Source organism: Leptopilina boulardi, unplaced genomic scaffold (assembly GCF_019393585.1).
Source record: "Leptopilina boulardi isolate dan_hultmark-lab unplaced genomic scaffold, ZJU_Lbou_2.1 LbouV2_216, whole genome shotgun sequence".
Lineage (NCBI taxonomy): Eukaryota > Metazoa > Arthropoda > Insecta > Hymenoptera > Figitidae > Leptopilina > Leptopilina boulardi.
Window position 1 is genome coordinate 4,127,868 of NW_026137770.1, and position 19,984 is coordinate 4,147,851.

The 19,984-nt window shown below is 26.1% G+C and overlaps 1 protein-coding gene across 1 annotated transcript; it reads right to left on the reverse strand.

Moving 5' to 3' along the window:
• Positions 1-2,083: 2,083 nt before the first annotated feature.
• On the reverse strand, positions 2,084-17,053 carry LOC127279395 (cullin-associated NEDD8-dissociated protein 1). The gene is made up of 17 exons (XM_051301720.1): positions 16,793-17,053; positions 16,099-16,268; positions 11,713-11,926; positions 11,326-11,618; positions 11,082-11,244; positions 10,687-10,960; positions 7,308-7,814; positions 6,944-7,227; positions 6,266-6,397; positions 6,002-6,170; positions 5,125-5,413; positions 4,849-5,047; positions 4,489-4,746; positions 3,295-3,483; positions 2,967-3,210; positions 2,636-2,782; positions 2,084-2,411 (listed from the first exon to the last, which is right to left on the reverse strand). The coding sequence occupies exons 1-17, from the start codon at positions 16,832-16,834 to the stop codon at positions 2,278-2,280; spliced, it is 3,708 nt and encodes a 1,235-aa protein (XP_051157677.1). The 5' UTR covers positions 16,835-17,053; the 3' UTR covers positions 2,084-2,277.
• Positions 17,054-19,984: the final 2,931 nt, after the last annotated feature.

The following is a 19,984-nucleotide window of genomic DNA, read 5'->3' on the forward strand; positions in this document are numbered from 1 at the left end:
ATGTATTTAAATAATTGTAAAAAGTTAAATTATTGTTTATTATTTAAATATAAATACCTTTCTTATTTATCATCATTCCAGGTACAATCATCCTAAATATTTTTTTTTTTTTTAACAATATAATAAACTTGTGTTCAAATTTTTTTTCGGATACGATTATATGATGTCGCTGACACAAAAATGTTTTTTTTATAAACATGGTTTTTATTTAGTATTTAAATATCATGATTTCGCATTTTGATATTGCAATATTTAATATTATTGAAGATTTTTAATTTAATTTAATATTTTTTTAAAATTATATAGGTATATTAAATATCTCCATCAGAGAATTCAAATATTTTATAATTTTTTGCGTTCGATTAGATATTTTATATTGCTTTTGCCTTTTAATAGATAGAAGTTTCAGAGTAGCTTTTTTTATTATTAATTCTACTTATTTCCAGTGTGTTAAAATTATTATAATTATTTTTTTTTGTAATATAATTTATTGTATTTTTTTATTCAAACATCCCTTCAAGAACCGATATTTCCTGTTTTTGCAGATGAAAATGGCACGTTTACTTTTTTTAGTTTGCGTTTTAGTTGCAGTAGGTACAATTAGCCATCTTACAGGTATGCATACAGTATATACTTATAGTAATAAGAGTTTAATTTAATGTACAGCAAAATTCTTTAAAAAAATAAAGTCGCAACTGTTTAATTTTTCAATAATTTTTTAATATTTAACATTTTATAAACAAATATAACAATTTATAAACAAAAAAATTAAATATTTAAAATTTCTTTTCAAAATTTATATTTTTTCGGTTCAAATTCAATTTTTAATTTAATTTAAAATTAACTAAATTTCAATCTATATTAAAGATTAATCGATTTAAGTTTCAAATTATCCACATTTTAATTATATTTTTAATTTCAATTCATCTAAACTTTAATTTATATATCCAAATTTTAAACTATTAATGCTTCAATCATTAATAAGAAATTTGAATAGATACAAATTAGTTGTTTAATTTAATAAAATAAAATATTTATATATAAATATAAAATAAAAATATTTTAATTTTTAAACAAAAAATTACCAATTAAGTAAAAATTGAGAAATATTAAACTTAATTTTATGAAAAAAGAGTTAAATTTTTTTTCATAAATATTACAGTAGGGTCAGTTGGGGTAAATGGGGACAAAATCGCTATTTTTCACAAATTACGTAAGTTTCTTCCTTTAAAAGGTAATATTTGCAGGTTTATTTTTTTTTAAGTTGTTATTTACATTCCCAGGATTAATTTTATGCAGCAGAAAAAAATTTATATAATCTTTAAACGCATGAAACTGACTGTCCCCATTTACCCCAAAATTTAGAAAATTTCATAAAATTTGGGGTAAATGGGGACAGCATATTTTCTAAGAAAGTTTTAAGAAAAAAGTTTCCATAAGTATATTACTGTATTAAGGGATAAAAAAAACTTGAAAAAAATTTGTAGTAGATATATAATAGTTGAACCAATTGAATTTTTTTTTTATTTCAGAATTTTGTTTCGCATTTGAAAAAAACAGACTTAAAAATCATACCAAATTTTTTTCTAATTCCTTATGACTCCCATAACAGAAATTCACTTGAATTTTTTGATTTTTGTTAATTTGGTTAATAATGACAAGCTGTTCCCATTTACCCGAAAAATTTGAAAACTCAAGGTAAATGGGGACAGCTTGTCATTATTAACCAAATTAACAAAAATCAAAAAATTCAAGTGAATTTCTGTTATGGGAGTCATAAGGAATTAGAAAAAAATTTGGTATGATTTTTAAGTCTGTTTTCTTTGAAATGCTCGACAAAATACTGAAACAGTTTGACTATGATTTTCAAGTTTTTATGCATTGAGCGATAACTTTTTTTATCTTGCTGCCAATTGTCAAGATAAAAGCTTACAAAACCTCTTGCAGGTAATCTGAGGTTAAAATATTGACGTTGAACTTCATTTTAAAACTGTAAATTAAGCTCCAAAACGTCTTGTCCCCATTTACCCCAACTGACCCTAATTATTGAGTTATGGTAAAATAAGCTGTAAAATGAATGAAATACGATCCGATGAATTTATTTTCAAATTTATACATGGTGCGTTACATGAAATCATATTAAATCTGAACTACGCTTATTTTTTAGAGGTGATATTAAAAAATAATATATATTTATATATATATATATATAGAAAAAAACATAAATTATGTATCTTTAGCAGCGTTATGAAATTAAAAAGATTTAAACATTTCCTTTTAACTTTGATCCATAACATTTGTTTCATTCATATTATTACCCGAGCAATCTTTTTGAATCATATCAAACAATGGCTGTAGTTCAACTGTTGCCTTAATTTGAGAAACAAATTCATTTAGTGCCGGATTTTTATCTGAAATTAAAAAAAAAAATTGTAAGAGAACAATAGAAATATAACTTTCAAAGATTTAAACTTACAAATAAATAAATTTTAAGTAAAAAATTTTAAATCTTTTAATATCGAATCCTAATAAATTCAATTCTCTGCTAAATGTAAAAAATAGATAATAATTTTTTCTCACTCTATTTATATCAATGAATTCATGTGAAAAAATATTTAAAAAATGTCATTCTTACCAGCATCAGAAATTGTAAGTAATGCAGCAACGGCTCGCAATGCAGAACGTTTTAATTCGTCTTGTTTTTCATATTCCTGTTTAACAGAATTTGCTTTCACTTTCATGGTGCAAGTACTCTTCAACGGTTCCACAAGTCTTTCTAATCCTAGTTTAATAATAAAAACAATAGATTATTAATTAACCTAAAAATATTAATAAGAAAAAATTGTTTTTTTTTTTTTTAATTTCAAGCTTGCAACTTGTTTGGAAATCAGTTTTTTGTCATGCTTCTAGTTTAGTCAATAAAATTTCACCATAAATAAATAAAGAGATAAAAAAACAATTCTTACTTTGTAGTACGGCAGTAGGACAAAGTTGTGCCAAACGTGCGGTCATGAGATAAGTCAACATTTTGATATCGTAATGATCTCTTAAACCGTTTTCCACATAATTCAAAAATTCAAAAACATCAATTCGATCAAGACAAGAATCCAATAATGTGTACATACATTCAAATGCGGCTTTTCTCAAATCTAAACCATCATCAACTGTATGTTTAAAAGGTCCCATTTCAACTTCTCTAATTAATTCTTTCTGCAAAAAAAAAAAAGGAAAACAGCAAAAATTATTTTCATATTTTAAAATATAAATATTCTAGCGCAAAATGAATAATATTACCTTTATCATTGTCTCAGCGTAAAGTTTAGGTAAAACAGAATCAAGAAGATCACGTATTAGCATTGGCTTATTATGAGCAGCTGAATTAAATGCAACCAAAGAAACTCTTCTAACATTGAGATCAGGATCTTCTAATGATGCTAAGAAATTGCCCATACACTGCTTCAACATTGGATCAATTGGTTGTGGCTGTGTATTATAAAATTTTAAAAATTTCATTAATTACAAATCTAGGAAATGAATTTTTAATTAAAAGCACAAAAAATAATTTTCAAATAAAATCCCATTTCATGTATAAAATATTAAAGAAATAATTAGAAGGTTTCGTATGAATAAAACGATAACATTTGGACCATTGTTGTTTAATTTTTAAAAAATGGATTCATTTAATTGGTACGTATTTATAATTTTAATTTTCCTTTCGATTATTTAAATTTTAAAAATTAATAATTTATTTTATTTAATTAATTTTATAGTAAAATTAATTTAAATTTTAGATTCAAACTCCAAACTCTATGATTCTCCAATGTTAGGGTTGTTTTTATTTAATTTATCACCAAAATGACTGTTTAACTCTATCACTTGACATCTGTTTTAATTTGATAAAATTATTGAAATTTAATTTATTATTGTAGTTTATTTTATTTTTATTATTTATTGTATTTGTTTGTTGACATTTTATTGTAATATGATAGACTCCCTGATGAGGAAATCATTTAGATTTTGAAACGTTGTAATAAACTTTTATTAAAACAACAATGGTCCGAATGTTATCGTTTTATTCATACAAAAACTTGTAATTAATATACTTCTCGGACGTTAAACATTTTTAATAAAAATAATTAAAGAGTGACCAGTAACTTTTGAAAAAAATTCAAAGTTTTTAAAGTACAACATTATTTTTCTTTTAGGGTTTTTATTTTTCTTTAACAAATTCATAATTTTTAATAATTTAAATAAAAATTTTCAAAAATTGGCAATTAAAAAAAATTTGTATTAAAAATTCTCTAAAATGTGATTATTATTAATAATTTGTAAACAATCTTTAACAATTAAAATTTACTAAAATTAATTGGTTATTTTAGAAAATTTTAATAATTGAACGTTTTGTTTTAAAATTCAAGATGATTTTAATGTTTTTAAGGTTAAAAATAAATTGAAGGGATCGCTGAACATTCTGAAATAACAACATACCTGGTCAGATATAGTGAATTTAATAGCAGTAACTACTGTGGTGCGCATTAATGCGGATGTGGAGTTAAGAGATTCTTGCAACTTTGGAAGCAACGTTGACGGATCAATTAATGTTAATTTACCAAGGCACTCTGCCACTACATTTCGAGTACCTTCTTCTGTACATTCACAGTGCCTGTACAATAATAACCAAATTGAAGGCACAAAGTTCTGTAAATGCGAAACTCCCAATGGACTAGCTGATTGGCATGTAATAATCTAGAAAAATTTCAAAATAACACAAATTAAATTAAATAAATTAAATTTTTAATTATTTTCTTTCTAAATTAATAAGAAATTAAAATCTTAAAGAATAATTACTTCTTTTAATGAATGAAGCAGCAAATATTGTCGTTTTGGTTGAGCTTCAATTTTTTTAAGAATAAAAGGCAAATATTCAGGAAGATTGCCAACAGCGATATTTCCAAGTGTATAACTGGCTGCTTGCTTTACTTCTTCAGAGTGTGTTGAAAATGAATTTAAAATAATTAACTTCAAAGAACTAATGTTGCTTAAGTCTCTATAAAAATAAAAAATGTTTATAGCAATTTTTTCTATTTCTAAAATCAAAATAAAATCAATTAAATTTTAACTTACACATGTCTACCAATTTCGCCAATAACTAATAAAGCAAATATATGTCTGGCATCACTTTGTGGATTTTGAACATCTTTTAAAAATTGTCCAACAACGCCAATAGCTTCTTGTGGCCACATAATTGTTAGAGCAGCAGCGCATTTTGCTAAAGAATGATAAGCCTGTTTGTGAAGTTGTGGTATATTAACTGGGGCCACAAGCAAAGACAAAAGTTCCCTGTAACTAAGACCTGGAATTCCTGCTTGAACCAAAGCTTGAAAGAACTCCAACATTGAGTTTAATGCTGCACCTATTTTTTTGTAAAATAACATTTTAAAATAATATTAAAATATGCAAATAAAATAAGATTTAATATATATAGATACTAATATATATGGGTGATTAAAATTAAAATTGTAATTTTCTGTCCTGTTTAAAAAGCTGAAGTACTAATTTATAAATCAATGTTCTTTTAGTCAATTAGTTTTCGTGGTCACTTGTTTTATTTAAATTCCAATTTTTAGCCGCCAGAAACACTTTGGAAAAATTTGTCAGATAAAACTCAATAGAAATTATTTTTTAATTCGTATTTGATTTCAGTATCCAAGTATTTATACAATTTAAACTGGAGTAGATTTATTTGAGGCAAAAGTAAAAGAAAGCAGAACAATTTTTTGAATTTTTCTTTGGCGTCTGACTCACGTTGAAAAAATATTTTGTGAAATAAAAACTTTACTGATGAAATTTAAGTTTAATATTATCTTAAATTTTAAAAAACAGCGATTTATTGACCAATATGATTGTACTTTGAGTCTCATCTACTGAAAATATTTTCTACCATGTGCTCGACTACACAAAAAAAATTTTAATATAAATATGAAAAAAAAATTTCACTTACCTTGAAGAAGTGGAGATTTCACCAAGACGAGAATTTCAGGTAAAATATTCTCAGTGACCCTTGTCAATGCAAGAGGATGCAATTTTGCAATTGTCGTGAGAAGTGTAAGAGTCAATTGAGCAATATGCAAGTCGCTCTCATTCAATAGTGCTGGAAGCTCAACTGTAACCTTATGTTATATGATTTTTTAAAATAAATCAATAAAATTATTAAACTCTAAAATTATAAAAAGTAATTAATCATTCATAAATGCAATTATTTTACCTTATCAAGTAGCTCCGAATTTAGAGCAGAACTGTAATTTTGAACTAAAGTATCAAGCAATGTTAAAGAACATAATTTTAAAGCTCTTTGGTTTTTTCTCAAAAATGATCCTAAAACAGGAATTGCATCTCCCTAAAACATAAATAATATGTAAAATGTTTTTTTTTTCCAAAAAAAAAGTTACGAAATGGATCAATTCATTATATTTCGACTAAAGGCGTTGCTAATTAATTTTTAAAAATTATAATACTTTGCAGGAATAATTTCGAAGTTATCAAGATCACGAAATGAAAAGAATTTAATTAAAAATTTAATTATTTATTGTAAAATATTAATTTAAAATAAATAAAGTGCTGAAAACTGTGAATTTTTTAAATCAATGTGAAATTGGTCGACACCTTTGAACCAAATTCACATTGATTTAAAAACCCTTGTCAATATAGCCTCAAAAATGCGAAAATTTTAATCCGCTTTATCTTCGAAAATAGCTTCGGGACCAATATTGATAAATTTATCCATTCTTAGTAAATTCCAATAATTGTTTTTTTATGGTTTTTTACTTTAAATTTATATTTTACAATAAATAATTAAATTTTTAATAAAATTCTTTTCATTTAGTAAGCAATGACTTTAGTCGAAATATAATGGATTAAATATAGAATAGAACATTTTTTTTACCATAATAGACTTAAGATCAACTCTTAGAGGTGATGCTGCTATGCAAGTAAGAGATTTAACAGTTGTAAGCCGAGTGATTTCATTTCTGAGCCTATCAAGAAATATTGGAAGGCATACAACAAGTTCATCATGTAAAGTATCGCCAAAATGTGCCAAAATTTGACCCATACAAGCAATAGCTCGTTCTTTTACCTCTTGATCAATATCTGCCGTTCTTAATCTTAAAAGTGTACAACGATAAATATCAGTTGACAGAGATGTAAAATCATGATTGTAAACTTTATCTAGAAAAAATAAAAATCATTAAAACAATATTTAATAATGACAATATAGAAAATTTAAATGAAAAAAATATATACTGTACCATGAGGTCTAATAACTTGTACCAATTCTTGCAATACAAGAAGAGCTTCAGCGGTAATTTTATAAAATGGATCACCAACAGCGACAATAATAGGAGGAGCCAAAACTGACATTTGATCATGAAAATCTTCAGGATGATGAGTAATTAAAAGAATATGAATAAAAGCAAGTGTATCAATTTTCATGTTGGAGGAGGAATTTTTTTCTCCAAGGCAATATTGAATTCCAGGAATAAGTGCAGATATATGATTTGTAAGTGCACCAGGCAAAACTAACACTAATTCTTTAAGCAATAATAAACAATCTTGTCTTGTTTTTATGCTTTTCTCTTTCATTTGTCTATACACTGCTTTTACAATCAGAGGAACTTGCAATTGAAGCAATGAAATTGGTCCTTCTTCATCCTCCATTGAATCGGGATCAAGAGAAACGCCTGTAGCTGGTTTTGTTTGTCTTAACATTGTTATGTATGCATGAAAAATGTCCGACTTAACATTTTCTTCTCTCTCTAAACATTCAATAAATAATAGATATATAAAATTTAAAAAAAAGAACATTTAAAATCTAATTACCACTGAAATTTTAATCCATTTAAATTTCCATCGTTAAAGGACGACAATATTTATCTAGCATTATTTAGGATTTAAAAACGTTCTACGTTTTTAAAATTAAAAAAAAATATATATGTTTTCAGTCTTCATAGTGATCCTAAAAAATATTTTTGGGGAAATAGGGGACTCTTAGGGTAGTATGTAAATTACATAAATAAAGATAAAGGGTTAATTTATTTCCTAAACCACAAATTTAGTACAGCTTTGAGGTATTTTTGTTTTGCGAAAACATATTTTATAATTTTTCATTTACAAATCAGTGAAACTGAGGTTTCTCAATTTAATGAATATGATCATTATCACATCACACTTTCTTTTGTTAACTCTTAGAGGCAGTTATTTCAAGTATCTCTTTGTTAATTGAATTTTCATTATAAAATTAATTTATAAATAACAAGTTTAAAATATTTGATATAGAAAATTTTGTTATAAAACTTAATCCATTTCCTGACTCAAAAGTTTCTACTCCAAAAATATTTTACAAAATCATTTCTTATAATTTTTTTAGATAAGTTCACAACGACTTTTATCGAAGTGTAGTGAAATAATTCAATACATCAAAAATTTTAGATATTTACAAGCCTCTGATCGACTTTAAAGCTAAAAAAAGTTGTTTTAGTCTATTTATTTTCCAAAAAAAGTCGAAAAAATCGATTTTTTTTATTTTAACAAAATTTAATTGGTTAATCAATATTTTACTTTAAATAACTTATGTAATTAGATATTAAATTCATTTTATTAATTCTGTAATGGTCAAGAAAATTTATATCGAATATTTCAGAATCGAACTAATTGTAAAACAAAATTTCAAAATTTTATTTAAGTAGGACAAATTTCTGAAAAAATTCTTAAAGTTCCATTTTTATAATTTTTTGTAGTCTAATTTAAGTAATTTATTCGAATTAAAAATTTTATCATAGTTTTTAGTTTTGATGGTCAAAAAAATTGCAGGCAATACTTAATCAAGTTTTACAGATTTTTAAATAAAAAATTTTTTAAAATAATTTTGGAAGAGTTAAAGTTGAAATTTTTAGAAATAATTGAATTTCAAAAGATTTTGTTAATTTTCAGACAATAATTAAATTTTACAGAACTAAAAATAATTTGTCAAATAATTTTAGATAACATTTTTTAAAGTGTAATTGAATTTTCAAAGATTTACAATTTAGATTTTTTGAAAGTAATTGAACTTCAAGTGATTTTTAATATAAAATTTTTGATGATTTCTGTTACTAAAAAATTTATTAGAAATTGCAGACAAAAATATAATAATTTGAAAACTTTTTAAGTGAAAAATCGTTTATAAAGAAATTTCTGTTTATTAAGTTTCTGTTTATAAAGAATTTATTAGAAGTCACATACAAAAATTGAATACCAGAAGTTTTTAATTGAAAAATGCTTTCAGATAATTGGATTTTCGAAGAATATTATAAAAATCATTAAAAATAATTGAAATTTTTGCAAATAATTAAATTTTAAGTGATTTTGAATTAAACATTTTTGGTAATTTTATTTCTGAAGAATTTCATTAAAATTATTAAAAATAATTAATTTAGTGTAGAATTTTAGTTAAAAATTTGTTAAATAATTAAAATAAAGAAGATTTGAGGAAGATCTGTATTGTATACTAAAAAAACGTATTTTGTTTAAAATTTTTTTTTTAAAATGAAAAAAATGTCGAAAAAGTTGCATTAATAAGTTGAAATTAGTCGCATTCATGGAAAAAAGTTGAAAAATATATTTATTTGATAAATAATCATTCTATCCAAACATTTGTTATAAATTCATTAAATTTTGGGTAGAAAATGAATATTTTTAAAAAGTATTATCATAAAAATCAAAGTTTTATACCTATTATTTTTTTTGTGAAAAATAGGGGAAATTTAGAGAAAATTTTTCAAATACGGTACTTTTAGGGACAAATAGGGAAAATGGGATTTTAGGGAGAATATGCCTGTGTTTTTTTGACAATTTTAGATTTTTTTTGTAAAATCCATATGATTGATTATTCAAAATTATAAAAAAAAAAATGTAAAAAAAAGTTGTAGATGAAAGAAAAAAAAGAAACTTTTGATAAAAGTTCAAATAACAATTTTTCAGAATTTTATCTTCTATTACAAAATTTTTTAACTAATAAAATATTTGTTTCTATATTTTAATGACGTAGTATCAGCTTGTATTCTAAATGTCAAAAAATAAATTAACATCCTAAAACAACGGAAATTTAAATAGATTAAAATTTCACTGGTCCCTTCCCTTAATAAAATTAAAAATATTTATTTGCGATTTATAAAGTTATAACAGAAAAATATTTTTTGACGTTATTTCGAAAAAGCTAAGTAGATTTTTTGTTAAATGACAATTCTATTAAATAAAAATTAGATTGTATAGAAAGTTTTTGAATAAAACTTTTGTTAAATAAGAATTTTCTTATATAGGAATTCTTTTAATTGGAAAATCTGTTAATAAAAATACTTTTAAGTGAATATTCGGAAAAATATAAATTCTACAAAAGAACATTTCTAATAAATAAGAATTCTTTTTTATGAAAATTTTTCTTGATATAAATTTTGTTAAATAGAAATTGTTCGATATTAAAATTGGGCTCATTATAAAATCTACTCTTTTAAAATTCTACTAAATGTAAATTCGATAATTTTTAATTCGACACCACAAAAATTGCGGCAAGTCTAATGAAGGGAATATTCATGCGTCCCTTTTATTCTGTTTTGTAATAATTTATAACATTAATAAATAAATGTAACGAACCTTTGAATCGAGCAATTAATGCAGGAGAAATGACTTTATAAAATTCAGGTAAAAGTTCTCTTCTGCTCGAAACAACAGCTTCTAAACATTTGGCGGAAGCTCTTCGTACTTTCCAACTCATATCATCATCATCTGAATACTCATCTTCGACATCTTCTTCTCCATCTTCTTCTGTTTCCATTACAATACCATCTCCATCTGATGCATCATTTTCATCATCATCGTAATTGTAATTTGGATCGTATGTAATGTACATTAGGCAGATGCTGATAATCTAAAAAAATTAATACAAAACCACTTTACAATTGTTATTTATGTAAAGAGACTTTCTTTAAGAAATTAAATTTTTAAAATTTTCTAATAATTTTTATATTTACTATTGACAAAAAATTAACCTTATTAATGTGAGGTGTAATTTCTTTTGGACATCTGTAGACAAAAGCTTCAAATGCTTGCAGGCAATATTCTCTAAGTTCATCATCGTCTTCTGTACTAAACTGCACAATTAAAGGCATAATCCTTTCTATGTGTTCTCCAAATCGATGACCTGCTTGACGGCTAGAATTAAAAATTACACATATTTAGAAAAATTGTCAATACAATTAAAAATAATTAATGATTTGAAAAAGAAAAACTTACCAAATGGAAGCGATGCATTGAATATAGGTACGAATAACATTTCTGGCTTTATTACTTGAAAGAACCTTTATAAGGTGATCAAGAATTTTGTTGTACAACTGACTGTTGCTGGAAGTCAAAAGATGACTAAGAGCTACAATTGAACGCTTTCGAACTGCTTGTCGAGGTGATGAAAGTTGTGGCAATAAAGCATCTAAAATGACCACATGAAATGTTACCATGAGCGAGCCAAATCGAGAAAGTAAATCAGCTACTATATCAAGAGCTTCAAGTTGTACTGGTACATCTTCTTGCTGTAAAATAAGAATAAATAATTCAATCCATTAGTCAAAATAATAAGATTCGATTTAAATGTCACTAAATATTAATGTAATATTTAAAATTAACCTTTTCAATGGCGTTACTTAATCGACCAGTAATTCTTTTACAAACATTTGCAGCAAGAGCACTTGAACCAAGTGGCAATTCCGAAATAACAGTTTTTAATCCAATGCTTGAAATATCCCTCAATTGTTCTTTATCTGATACCATATTCGTGCAGAGAGCATCAACGATTGTCTCAACTTGATATTCTTTTACTTTATTTACCAAAGGACCCAAACTGGAAACAAATATTTTAAATTATTATTATTAACTGCTCTAAACTTTTATGTTTATTTAGTTTTCATATACCGCAAAGATCCGAAAGACATCCACAATTATTTAATGTTCCTTTCTGCAGAACTGATTATTTAGATAATTCTGTAATTAACAGATTACGTAGGGAGGCAAATCAGTTTAATAGTAATGTTAATTTCTTTGGTATTTCTTTAAACTCGTTTATAACAGAACTGCGTAACCTTTTATACGATAATAACAACAATAATGTTAATGCGGCCAACTAAATTTTTTGTTTTAATTCATACAATTCCTTATGTATAGTACTTTGTACGAAGGGGTTTTACCCGTATATTTTCAATAAAATAAATAAAATTATAATAAGCCTAATATGTGATTTTTAATTGAATTTTTTTGTGATTTCTGTTGATGAAGAATTAATTAGAAATTACAGACAAAAATAGAACTTTAAAATTTTCTAATTGAAAAATGTTTTGAAATAATTGTATTTTTGTAAAATATTATAAAAATCATTAAAAATAATTGAATTTCGGAAGAGTTATAATTGAAATTATTAAATTTCAGAAAGTTTTAAATGGAAAATTTTAAAAGGTTTTAAATTGAAATTTTTTGTAATTTTATTTGATTTTTCTTTAAATTGTAAAAAATTGTTGAATTTAATTTATAACATTTTTAATGAAAAAATAGTTTAAGATAATTAAATTTGTGAAGAAATTCAACAATTTTTAAAAATAATTAATTTTCAAGATGTCATAACCGCACATTGAATAGGAAAAAGAAAAATCCAGTTTTTTAAAACTTCAAAATATTTTCTAAACTTTTGAAACGGTAATTAGGGAACGTTTACATATACATTTTTGGTGATATCTCAAGGACCCAATTTAACCCTAAATAGTATAGTATAAAATTACAGAAATTTTATCCATATTCATTAAGTAATAGAATCTAACTAAATGATCAAAAAGAATTTATTAATAATATTATTAATCATACTTTCTGAAAGATGAGATATCAATTTACAAGAAAAAATTTAAAACCTACAAAATTTATTTATTCCAATTTGATAACGATTTTGAAAAAAAAATTTCTTAAATAGAAGTAGTTGAAAAAGCAAATTGTCTGGGTCCAAGAGATCCAGCTCAGGCACGCAAGAGTTAAAAATTATCGTATCACAATTTTTAAAAGAGCGTTTTAAAGATGATAAAATTACCTTCCAAATGCTATATGTGCAATTAAAATATGATGATTTGTTAAAAAAATATATTAGTTTAAAATTTACCAAAAAAAATTGAAAATTAAGCAATAAATTTTTTTTTTAATTCATTTTTTAAATAATCTATAAAAGTAGATGATATAAGCTTTAAAAAAATCTTTGTTTATTGTTTTATTTATTTTCAGATGTATGTATGTATGTGTGTGTGTGTGTGTGTATGTGTATGTGTGTGTGTGTGTGTGTGTGTGTGTGTGTGTGTGTGTGTGTGTGTGTGTGTGTGTGTGTATGTGTGTGTGTGTGTGTGTGTGTGTGTGTGTGTGTGTGTGTGTGTGTGTGTGTGTGTGTGTGTGTGTGTGTGTGTGTGTGTGTGTGTGTGTGTGTGTGTGTGTCACAAAATATAGTGTACAAATTATCTCAGAAACGTTTTGACGGATTGTCCTTAAATTTCGTAGGTTTCTTAAAGTTGTTATTACCTATAAAATTTGACACAAGGATTTATGAATATATCCACAATAGTTTTTTCTTTAAAACTTTTTCAAAATTTGAAGAATTTATTTTTTTACAAAAAAATTTTTTCATCGTAAATTTAATTTTGTTGGATAAAAAAAACTTATTTCTTCCATGAAACGAATCGATTAATTTAGATAAACCTCATATTTTACTGAAATCTATAGATTAAATCATTTTTTGTATTTTTTGAAATACCTTTTTTTTTATATAGAAATTTTAATTAATTCTTGTCAAAATTATATTTCTGTCATCAAAACAAATCGATTGATGTATCAGGGTGGACACTATTTTTAGAATTTTTGCCTCCCGGTTCTCCCGGTAGAAATTAGAGATTTCTCCCGGTTTTAAAATACATTTTTTCTGTACACAAATATATTATATTTATATAATATGCAATTGTAAAAGTAATGAATACCAAAAGAACTCTATGAAAATTTATAAAATTTAAGTTTTATGAAGTACATTGAAATAAAATATAACAAATTTTATTAAGTATAGTAGACATTTTTCAATTTAGGGAAAACGTGTAAAAATGGGAAATATTGATACAAAAAATAATATACTTCTGAAAATATTTTTCAGTTTTTAAGAAATGCATTTCAAATTTTAGTAAATATTTACGAACTTCAACATAATTTATAGTAATCATACAAAATCTTTACTGAGATTTAATATATTTTATATCATTTTTTTCCAGTTTGACACATTTTCCCTAAATTGAAAAGTATTTACGAAATTTTGTTATATATTTTCTTTCAGTGTAGAATTAAAAAATTATGAGCCAAAAGTTTTGAACGTTCAAATGAACGAAATATTTTTTTTCAATCTATAAATTATTAAAAAATTATGATGTCATTGTAAAATAAAACAGTAAATTAAACAATTATTAAATTAAATAACTTCTTTTTAGATTTTTAAAACAATATTTTTTAATAAAATTCGTACTTAAAGAAGTTACAAAAAAAAATTTCGTTCATTTGAACGTTCAAAACTTTTGGCTCATAAAAAATTTTGTATTGTGAGGAATAAAAATAGCTAATTTTTGTTGATGGTATATGAGCAATTCCACGTGAGATTGAGGGGTCTATCCTCCGATTCCTTCTATACTACGTTTTTGGATAGAGGTTATGGGTCTAATTGAGTAAATAAAATTTTGGAAAAAATATTTATTATTTTTCGAGATATTTGCATTAAAAAAATTAGTGCAACTTTTTTTTTAATTACACATAACTTTTTCACTTTTAGTCCTAGAAAAAAGTTTCCTGAACGTTTTTTGCTCAGAAAATATTGAAGTTTAAGAAAAAAAATTAATTTTGAAAAATTAAAATTTTTTAATTTTTTTATTTATTTAAAAAATAAAATTTGTTATTAATTTTTGAACTTATTATCGGGCTCCGTTTACTTAACGGGGGTTTCCTACTTTCTCGGCACGGTATTTTTCAGTCTTTCTCTAAATAACATATTATAATTAATTTTCGATTTTTAGTAATACTTAATATTCTTTTTTTGACACAGAATTAGATTAGACATAGTATAGAAGGAATCTGAGGATAGACCCTTCAATCTCACGTGGAATTGCTCATATATATTTTTCATAATTAACACGAAATTTTAGATGGTTAAAAGTTGAACAATTTTCGAATAATTGCGCGAATCACAAAACCCATAAAATCTCCCGGATTAATTTTTCAGTCCCGGCTTTCTCCCGGTTGGCTGGCCATCATGTGTATTTAAAGTTTTCATTTTACCAATATTTATAAACTTGATCGTTATTTTTATTTTTAACAAAAAATTGAATTCTTTAGAAGAGCAACGCATAATCAATGCAGCTATTTTTATATTTAAAATAATAAATTATCATTTCGTCAGTGTAAATCTTTTAAATTTGATCAATTTTAAAGTTCCTCGTACATCATCTAGAGATGATGCACCTTTCTACATAAACCAAAATGACTTAAACCTAATTGTTACCTCGACAATTTTCTTTGCGTGCAACCATATTAATTAAATGTATAATTCTTTTCATCCTAATATGGACTTATTTGTAGCGTCACAAGCGAAATTTATTGAATGTGTGAAAAAATATGTTGTCAGTTTAAGAGAGCATCAGTAACTTCATTTTTTAAGTTAAACTACGTTATATATTCTATTTTGTTCTATAATTTTGTAATCTTTAGTTACCCATTTATGGTCCTCTTTTGGACTGCGGGGATGTATTTCAATAAATAAATAAATGTTTATCATGATGAGAAAGTTAAATGGTCATGAAATGAACAACTTGTTTTTTCTTATTGAATTAAAAAGAATATAACAGAAATGAAATTTGTAATAAAAAATTTTCAATTCTCTTCACAGTTTAACTTTTAACAATGAAAAAAACTTTATTTTACCATTAAGTAAACAGTAAATATTTGATTTAATAAATTTCATACCATTTAACAGCAAGATTTTGTACTTCACCATTCTTGTCTTCTAATAATTTTAAAAGCATTTTAACGACTTTTCTCTCAGAATCGTCATCTAATTTTATGCTATCTTTTTGCAGTTCTGTCATCAGATCATTAGTCGCCATAAACCTAAAATCTTTATCACTGGATGTCATCTATAATATTAAAATAAAAAATCTAATTATTAATTACAGAAAGATTTATAATATTAAATAGCAATTTTTTTTTATTACAATCAATTTAAACAATGCATTTTCCAATGCAAATCTTATACAGTAAAGCAAGCAATTATAAATAACATAAATGAAGAAAATATTAACACTTAAAATATTGCTAAAAAATAAGGGATTAAATGAAATTAAATAATTTTTTACATCTTTAAACAAAAAAAAAAAAAAAAAAAATAGAAACGACAAAAATATTATCAGTTTACAAAATTTCTTAACTCCAAAAATTAAATTATTTATTCAAAATTTGAAAAACAATTATAAAATTTTTTTCAATTTTCTGCATGAAAAATTCAAAAGTTAATTTTTTCAATTAAAAAAATTTAGAAATTAAATTAATATAAGGTTATTTCTAAATTCAATGCGAATTTCTAAGCTAAATTGTTTTGAATTACAATTAAAAGATAGTTATATAGAAAAATAAATTTGGTAAAAGTAAAATTTTAATATACCTTTTCCAGCAAATTTGATATTTGGTATGAAACAGTAGCCATTTCAACTTCTTTTTTTTTAAACTACTAATAAAAATTTTTGTTATACGTTATTCAACAGTCACACAACTATGATAAATATTAAATTTAGAATCAAGATTAAAAACAGAAAAAATAAAATTGAATACTTTCAAGTATTTTAATATAAGAAAATGCTTTTGCTTGTTATGCCGGTGCTTATCACGTCAAAGAATATTGAGTATCTACAACTGACTCTTTTGCTCTATTGAAAACATCGACATAATAAGCCGTTTTTACAATAGAGTATTTTAGTAACATGAAGGTGCAGTTTTAAGTGGAATCTCCGAAATCCGACTCTTTGTCAAGCAGTGTTTACAATGACTACGTTGATAAGCTGTGTTTAGGCCGAAGCAGAAAGTCGTTTCCGAATTGGGATTTTTAGCGCATTTTTGATAAACTGTATACTCGGGAAGTATGCACTATACTTTTCTTTTTTTCGCACAGAAAAACAAGGACACTACATACTTCCAGAGTAAACACTTTACCAAAAAAGCGCTATAAAAATCCCAATTCGGAAACAGCCGAATAGATTCTTGAACGGGAACGCAATTGTGGACGGAAAAGTAAGAATGAGTGAGAGAAGAATAAAGATATTTGCTATCCTTTTCTTACTCATTCTTACGTTTCCGTTTGGGTACGGCCACATCTCAGCTATCTACGTTGGATCGTCATGGTAACGTATAAGAGTGAGCAAAATAAGAACATTTTTTATTTCTCTCACTCTTAAGGTATCACATCGGCACTAATCGGAGTCAAAAGTTTGTAGCTCGCATTACTACTTCCCGCAGTATACTTTCGCCCTCAATTCCCTATACTCTCAGCCCATACTGTACCAACTTCTACAAATACACTCGTACACGTATACCCCACACTAGCAGCGATTAGAAGGAGTAGGAGGTTTGACAACGTCGCTATAAGTCTCGCTTTGACTACTGTGGACTACTGTCTCTCTCTAACTAATGTTACCATCCTGGGATGTTGCCACATCAAAGTGGCGGGTGTGCTATATATTGCAAATGACGTCATGAAATAGAATTTTTAATTTATAATTACAAATATACGGCACGGTAAATTATAAATTTCTTTGTATATTTTAGTTCCAAATTTATTCGTGAATTCAACATTAGTTTTTGAAAAAAATTTATAGAAAACTTCTGATGATATTTATGAAAATGTACTTCTCCCCCATACATTAGTCCCGTCTCCCATGCAAAATAAGCAACTTTGATTGCTAATATCTCTGGTTTCGTACGGCGAAAATTCTTCATATTTTGCAAATTTGTCAAGAATGATAATAAGAACATATGGTAAAATTTTCAAAAAAATTTATAGAAAACGGTTTTACCGATGCAGTGGCGCACACTCGGCTGGAGCAGGGGGAGCGGCCGCTCCCCCTGGTCTAAGGGTGGGTGGTGTCCAGAGGGTGGATAAAAATATAAATAAAAAATTAAAATTTTACATATAAAAATGAGCTGAAACATATTGAGTTGAAAAATTGCATGAACACGCGTATTTTTAACTTTGATTAAACAATTATCAAAATGTTCTGTTTTTAGAAAAAGGGTGAAACCATTTGTAAGTTACATGGGAAATGACACTTTACGCCTTCATGCAATTTTTTTTGCTTGTCAGAATTTTTGCAGGGGGGGGTCCCAAGAAGTTAGCGCCGCTCCCCTTCTCCGAAAACCAATGTGCGCCACTGTACCGATGTGATACCTTAAGGCGCTTGTATACCTCACCGTATGCGAGTATACTTCTGTCGTGTACCATTGGCGAGTGGGGACAATGGAAACAAACCTTTACGATTGTGTTCCCATTCAAGAATCTATTCTGCTTAGGCCTTTTTGTTATTTTTTTTTTATTCAAAAATCTTATTCTGCTAATCTGCTCCATGTATTTCAATCTAAAAATAGCATCTATTGATTTTTCTCGTGAACTGCGTAGCATAGATCGTAACGATTATTCACGAGTTGGCCTTGAGCCGTTGAGATTTATTGGCTGGAAAGCACGACATGAGCGCTCTGATTAGTTGAATGACTAAGAGGGGATAAAACTCCTCCCACTAACGAAAGTATATAAATTAAGCGAGCATCTTCGGCTTGAATTGTAGAACATTTTGAGAATTGTTATGGCGCACTCACACCTTTTTTGGCTGCCTGCCTGCCTGCAGGTTACCATGGCAACGCACGAGTGTGAGTGAGACAGAAAATTTGAATATTCAAATTTTTAAATTTTCTGTCGCACTCACTCTCATGCGTTGCCATGGTAACCTGCAGGCAGCCAAAAAGGTGTGAGAGCGCCTTTAGAAGCAAGGTGTTTTGCGCGCAACTTCTGATTTTCAAACTAAGTATTGTAATTAACTTAGAGTAATTATAATAAATATTATATTGTAAATAATTTCAATTAAGTATTGTGAACAATATTCAAACATTTAAAGACGAATAACAATTCTTTAATTGTTATATTAATCAACTATTGTGAATCATCAAATAAATTGAAATTTTATTTAAATTTGCAAAACAATAATGATAATTCTACAATTCAACTGAGCATTATTAAATTTGTTAATTTTCAATCTTCAAACTGAATAAAATTGGTTTTTTCACCCGAAATGGGGTTTTCCAAATTTAATTTGAATCTAAATTCAGTTTCCGCGTTTAAGCGGATAATAAAGGATGTTCGCGAACGTGAAAAATGAGTTAGAAAAGGACAGAGATATATTCGTATCCTTTTCTATCTCATGCATCTCGTTTGCGAACGACTTTTGCGCACTGAACTCTATATAACTGGAATGCTGTCTGCCATTGAAAGTCGCGAACCGAGAGAGAGGTCTGATTTTTGTATTCCCCTCTTTATCGGTACAGGTCCATTAGAAAATATTTAACAGTATGCATACGTGAACATGACATAACACAGTTAACAGTAAACTTTTGGAACGTATTGTATTACGCCTGCGCAGTTTAGCAAGAGAAGGAGAGGAATACAAAAATTAGCCCTCTCTCTCGGTTCGCAATCATCAATGGCAGATAGCATTCCAGATATATATAGTTCAGTGGTTCAGTGCTTTTGCGAAGCTATTGTGTGTTGGCCTTAAGTTTAGAACGTGACAACGATAAATAGCGAGTGGGGACA

Excerpts from the sequence above, each read along its gene's own strand:
- LOC127279395 (XM_051301720.1), bottom strand. The coding sequence starts at position 16,834 with ATGGCTACTGTTTCATACCAAATATCAAATTTGCTGGAAAAG. Across the intron at positions 11,245-11,325 it reads CAATGCATCGCTTCCATTTG|CCGTCAAGCAGGTCATCGAT; the intron begins GTAAGTTTTTCT and ends TTTTAATTCTAG. Across the intron at positions 3,211-3,294 it reads ACGCTGAGACAATGATAAAG|AAAGAATTAATTAGAGAAGT; the intron begins GTAATATTATTC and ends TTTTTTTTGCAG.